Below are 6,575 nucleotides of genomic sequence, written 5' to 3' on the forward strand. Positions count from 1 at the left end.
TAAGACGTAAAATCGCACTCCCATAATTAAGGAATTAATCAATCTGTATCGCATACAATAAATTAAATATCTATTTGGGCCTCATCCTATAGGTGTGACCTAAAGGGATCAACTGACCACCACCGTCATACGACAGTAATGTCAAACTCTAGTTAGCCAATTATTACCGATTAATGATGATCAGTTGACTATATAAAGAATCAACCCTTTCATATTCTTGATATGAGATTTAATTATGATATTAAATCATGTGATCGCACTATTGTTGAGGACACATTTTCCAACAATCTCCCACTTGTCCGAGACAAGTGTGCGTCACCAATTCTCTTGTCCTATTACAATCTCCCACTCAATACAAGGTGTCTTGCAGGTCATACTTACACTTGATCATATCTTAAGTGGTTTCCTCGATCTGGAGAGTAACTGTCTGACCGGAAGTATCTACCATAGATACCTTCCGAGCGTGGCCACGCATTTCCAGTTAACTACTCCTCGAGTGGCCTTGAGATTTCAAACAACCCTGACAAGGGGTTGAAAATTCCTATCGCACTATTCTCTTTGTTCAGCCACAGTTCATCATAACCCAAAATATACCCGTTTGACCTCATTTACGCCAGTCGTAGAGTATAAATCAAAGCCAATCAGAAACTTGTGCCAACTTGGGCGAATAGTCTGTAGTCAAAAGAGTTGACTCATAAGAATACTATAGTAGCTCTTGCCTCAACCAGGCTTATGAATTACCAGAACTCTATAAGCGGTCACTGCCCGACAGAGTGTCCCATACAATCTGCCTATGTGATTGACTAGTCATCCCATCTGACTCTATGGCACTTGAACTTGCAATCAATCATATCACACTCTAGTTACTTCGAGACGTCACCTCATATAAGTAACTAGGGGCGAATACCATGTCAATCTAGTTCACTTTAATGGGGTTCAACTTGTCTCTACAACCCATTCGGATATAACAAGGTAACGGGTGAGTTTAATAAAACTCAAATGATAAATGAGATTATCACATATGAATAGCCAATACACTATTACTACCTCATATCTTATAATCTATAGTGTTTCATTAACACTAGTTTAAAATGCAATAAAAGCTTGGCAATTGGATATACCCTATATCCATATATTCCAACTTTGTCAATTGCTATTTCCTTCTATTCAATGTTTTCTCTAATAACTTGAATTTATCTCCAAGTATTTGTCTAGTCTTCTTACCAGACTTGGGCTCTTTAACTTGAAAGATGCTCCCACTGTTATCACATAACTTGTGATAAAGCCTTTGGTAGAGGGATTCACCCTTAATCCCTATGTTGACCATTTTATCACAATTTACTTAGATTCCTTTTGTAGAATTTGCAATGCACGAAACTAAAACACTTTTCTAGTCTCTTACTCCTAAGTCAATAAGACATCCTAGGATTTCAACAAATCCTTTTAGGTTTGGAAACTAAAGTTTGTGTAACCCTTCAACACCTAACTTAGTTTATCATCCAAACATATGAACGAATCCTTAATTCTTCTCAAAAATCTTCAGGATGTTCTTTAAGGCTTTCACAAGCCATATCACGGGAATTATCTTATTATTGACTTATCTTGCCCTAGGCATATATCACATCATGGCATGTGCGTCTGTTGGCATACATGATCATTCTAATGGCAGAAACATTAGAAATTGATTTCATGTAATCAACAACTTAATAGGTTCAGTGAGCGACTATGACTTCATCATAGTAATTCCACTTCCATCAACATGAATAACCTATTTAACCTTGTTGATGTTAAACAGATACGAAAGATCTTATCGTCATAAGACTCTCAACTCAATGCCAATATTCTCTCACATAGATTCAAAATCTAGAATACTTTGCATCCTTTTCCAAGTCTCCAATCACTCTTTCACAGAAGAGAGCATTGGTACATTATTCTCAATAAGTAATATGTCATCAACATATAAGACATGGAGAAATGATTCTAGCTCCCACTTAACTTCATGTATAATCATGATTCTTCAATCATGTGAATGAAACCATTCACTATTATCACATGAACGAAAAGTATAATTCTTTAATGCTTACTTAAGATCATTCTAGGATCACTTAAGAAAGCTACGCATAAGATGTTAGGATTCTTAAATCTTTATCTAAGGTTTTGTGTTCCAAACACATCATTCTCTAAATTCCCATTTTAGAAAAGCGAATTTTAATTATCATTTGCCATTCTTCATTGAAATGCGGCAATTCCTAACATAATTTATCTTGATCAACATCTTCATGTCAATCTTATGCATTTGATTACTCTAAAGCTCTATTTACCTTTAAAGAGACCCTCACTTTAAAGTAAATCTACTCATGAGTAACAATTTTTGGATTGTAATGCTATGGCTCATATGTAACAAGGTCGATTTGGGACAAGGTCATAATACCATTGTTTTCGCAAAGCAACATTTTAACAACAAGACATGTGTTCTAACTCCCACTGAACTATACTCCCATTCTATCTTTATAGATTATAGTCCCATTACTTTCACAAAGTAACACATTAACTATAAGACATGTTTGTAAGGATCCAATCTACTCCCACTCCATCTCTCAGAAATACATCTATCTTCTTGAGAGATAGCTTTGTGAGTTACAAGCTTATATATGGCGAAGTATTAGGAGTTTTTCTAGACTATGCATTAGCTCACAAAAGGCCATCCCTATCATGGCATCTTGATTCATGTAATATACGAGTCTTATCCATGTCATCGGTTTAATAGACTCTCTATTCTAGGTATCTAATGGTTGACCATCCTTTTAGAATTAATGTCTCCGTATTGTATCGTAAATTCCCTACTTTATGAGTTCAATAGCTCATCACAACTTTATAATTGATCTTTTTTTTTTTTTTTTTTGCAAAAAGATTATCATTTCATTCAATAAAGAAAGAAATTACAAAAGTTTTTTGCAAAGACTAACCACTATACAATAAACTCATAGACTAGCAACTATAAGCGAGTAGTACTTATGATGAGTCCACATTAGGAGACGAGTAGAAACTAGAAACTTAATCTTCTTGACAATGTTATGTACAGTAGCCTTCCTTCCTCTAAACAGACGGGAATTACGTTCATTCCAAATCTAGTAAACTGCTGCAGCCAAAGTAGTACAAAACCAAGCCATTCTCCAATTCTGCTTACTTCCAACCCCAGCATTTTCAAGTTCAGAAAGTAAGCACAAACCAGCATGATTCACACCCATCCAATGCATAAGTTGTTGCCAAATATCCTTGGAAAAGGAGCAATTAAAGAACAAATGGGCATGATCATCAAGAGCAACTTCACAGAGAGAGCATCTATTCACCATATAAAATCCTCTATGCTGCATATTATCCACAGTAGCTAATTTCTTCTGAGCTGCCAAAGAGCATATAATCCTATGGCTAGGAACAATACGAGGATGAGTAAAAGCTTTAGCCTAAGGACTATCCAGAATAGTACCTCTCAGATAGCTATAAGCTGCAGTGACTCTGAATTTACCATGAGAACACCAACTATTTATCAAAGAGGAAGCATTAGTAATACTGCATGTAAGAGCAACCAGCCTATCCCTTACAGTCATGATTCCCTTGAGACTAGAGGAAAAACTATCATGGGTTTGCACATTCCAGATAGACTGATGCTGCAGAATGTAAGCCTGGTGCCAGGAAGCCCAGCTCCCCTCAGTAGTATGAGCCAACAGATAAAGCCATCTGCACTGCAAAGCATCATTCCAAGTGGAGAGATCCTTTATGTTGAATCCACCTGCATCCCAGGGCAAACAGATATCCTTCCATTTTTAAACACCATTCTGTTTCCTTCAAATGATATACCCCAAAAGAAATCCTTACAAAGCTTGTTGATCTTTTGCAGGACCTCTTTGGGTAAAAGGTTACATGAGCACCAAAAAGTTTTCATGCCAAAAATTACAGAATTGAGCAGCTGTACCCTACCAGCATAGGTAAGAAAGTTAGAGGACCAATGCTGGATAAAGTGTTTGATCTTAAGAATGAGGGAATCAAACAATGTCACAGAGACTCTAGAAGTAGACAATGGAACTCCTAAATATCTGAAGGGAAACTGACCCTCAGAGAAACCTGTTGCAGCAAGTATAGCCTCCTTCACATCAGGATGCACCCCTCCAAAATAAATGTTGGTTTTCTCAATGTTAGCATGAAGACCAGAAAGCTCAGCAAAAAGACTAAGAGTTCTCTTAATTGCTGCTACAGAGGGAACATCCCCCTGACAAAGATCATCAAGTCATCAACAAATATCAAATGATTAAGTTTAATCCTAGAGCACTTAGGATGATAAGAAACAAGAGGCTTATCACAAAGTGTCCTAAGATATCTAGATAAGACTTCCATGCTGAGCACAAACAAGTAAGGGGAAAGGGGATCACCCTGCCTAATCCGACTTTTCCCTTGAAAAAAACCAGAAAGTTCACCATTTATTTTTAAAGAATACCAGGGGGTTTGAATGCAACCAAGCACCCAACCAATGAATTGCTGAGGGATCCCCAAACCAGAAAGCATAGCAGCAATAAAAGACCATTGGAGGGAATCAAAAGCCTTCCTTATGTCCACCTTTATCATGCAACGAGGTGAAACATTAGCTCTGTTATATCCTTTAACCAATGTCTGAGATAACATTATGTTCTCAAAAATGCTACGACCTTTTATAAAAGCAGCTTGTTCGGCACCAACAATTGAAGGAAGAACACTTTGAAGCTTGTTGGCTAAGATCTTACTGTCTTATAGAACACTGTACAGCAAGATATAGGTCTATAATCAGTAACAGCATTAGCTATGGCTTTCTTAGGGATCAAAGATATAACAGTTGAGTTGGCCTGCTTGGACATTTTGCTAGAGGAAAAAAATTGATTAACAGCTTTACAAAAATCCTTGGCAATGATCTGCCAGGCAGACTTGAAGAACCCAGCTGAAAGTCCATCAATACCAGGACTACTATTAGAATCCATACTGAAAAGTGCATCTCTGATTTCAGTAGGAGAAATATCTCTAATCAGGGATTGCTTATCAGGAGAAGTAACCACAGCACCAGTAGAGAGGAAATCAGTATCTAAGGGGGCAGTGGGAGAGCTATGCCCCAAAAGATCCTGATAATACTGATTAAATGCATTACTAACAGAAGAAAACCCCATATGAAGCTTTCCATGGTGATCATGAATACCACCAATAACCTGCTGATGAGTTCTCTCAGAAATTTTTGCAAAAAAGTACTTAGAACTACAATCAGAGTCCTGGATATCCTTGATTTTGGCTCTCTGAGAAAGAATAGAAAATTCATGATCTTTAAGCTTGGTATAATCAGCAATTAAGAGTCTTTCCTCCTGAATAAGAACATCAGAGAAAGGATTGGAAGCAAGTTTTTGTTAACACTCCACCAAAGCATTCTTAACAGTCTGAACTTTGTGAGAAATATTGCTGAAATGTTGCTTATGAAATTGGGTAAGAGCATGCTTAACACTTTTTTTCTGAAAGAAACAGTACATAGGACTACCCTGCAAAGGAGTAATCCAAGCTGCTTTTATAGTTTGTAAGTAATCAGGATGGCCAACCCAACTATTAAGAAAACTAAATCTCTTAACAACTTTTTTGTCATGAGAAATTAGGACTAAAACAGGTGAGTGATCAGAAAGACCTGGCTCCTGAAAGTGACCAAAAGCATTAGGATAAGAAGTAATAAATCCTGGGTTAGCCAAAACCCTATCCAATTTGGACCAAACCCTAGTCACAGAATCTTGCTTGATTGTCCATGTCATGTCAACCCCAGTACAAGTAAGGTCATCAAGGTGACAGGAAGCAAGACAATCATTGAAATCAAGCATATCCTATAGGGCAGGAGGAGTATTACTCAATTTCTCAGAAGGAGTTCTCACCACATTAAAATCACCCAGCACCAACCATGGCTCAGTAGTGGCAACTGCAACAAAACTAGACCAAAGCCTATGCCTATCCAGAGGATCATTACACCCATAGACAGTACTTAGATGAAAAGTAGAACAGGACAACTTTATAATTGATCTTACATAAGTAAGTTGTTACTTTTAGTAACAACGACATAAGGAGAATCAAATTCATAGCCTATGGACTTATAATGATCCAATCATCATATTTGTCTACTTGATCAATTTAAGTCGATAATCTTATGTTTCACGATGCAAGTAGTGTATGATGAAAATCTTAGAACAAACGATACGATAAAACAAGTGACTTGGGTTGCAAACCAAGTCACCAATATCCAAAATACAGCCCGTGTTTAAAGGATACAAATAAATTTCCAAGTCACACAAGGAAATAAAAATAGTTCTAAAAAGTCTCAAAATACACCATGAAATTGAAGACAAAGCAAATTGAAGCCAAGCTTCCATAGATCCATCACCACGGTCGGCTACTTCTAGCTTCCCTCATGATCCTTTAAGCTTGCTTTTCCTTGCCTTTGTCCTTGCTAGGATGCCCTATTTACAATAAAAAGGGTAATCATCACAACTTGTATCATCATACCAAAGTTGAGATCGAAACATAAA

The 6,575-nt window shown here is 37.0% G+C and overlaps 1 protein-coding gene across 1 annotated transcript; it reads right to left on the minus strand.

Moving 5' to 3' along the window:
* Window positions 1–3,128: 3,128 nt before the first annotated feature.
* LOC141638133 (uncharacterized) lies at window positions 3,129–5,876 on the minus strand. Its single transcript, XM_074447551.1, has 6 exons — window positions 5,433–5,876; window positions 4,776–5,378; window positions 4,519–4,665; window positions 3,979–4,267; window positions 3,488–3,790; window positions 3,129–3,403 (listed from the first exon to the last, which is right to left on the minus strand). Exons 1-6 carry the CDS (start codon window positions 5,874–5,876, stop codon window positions 3,129–3,131), a joined length of 2,061 nt encoding a protein of 686 aa, XP_074303652.1.
* Between the last annotated feature and the right edge of the window lie 699 nt (window positions 5,877–6,575).

Source organism: Silene latifolia, unplaced genomic scaffold (genome assembly GCF_048544455.1).
Source record: "Silene latifolia isolate original U9 population unplaced genomic scaffold, ASM4854445v1 scaffold_182, whole genome shotgun sequence".
Lineage (NCBI taxonomy): Eukaryota > Viridiplantae > Streptophyta > Magnoliopsida > Caryophyllales > Caryophyllaceae > Silene > Silene latifolia.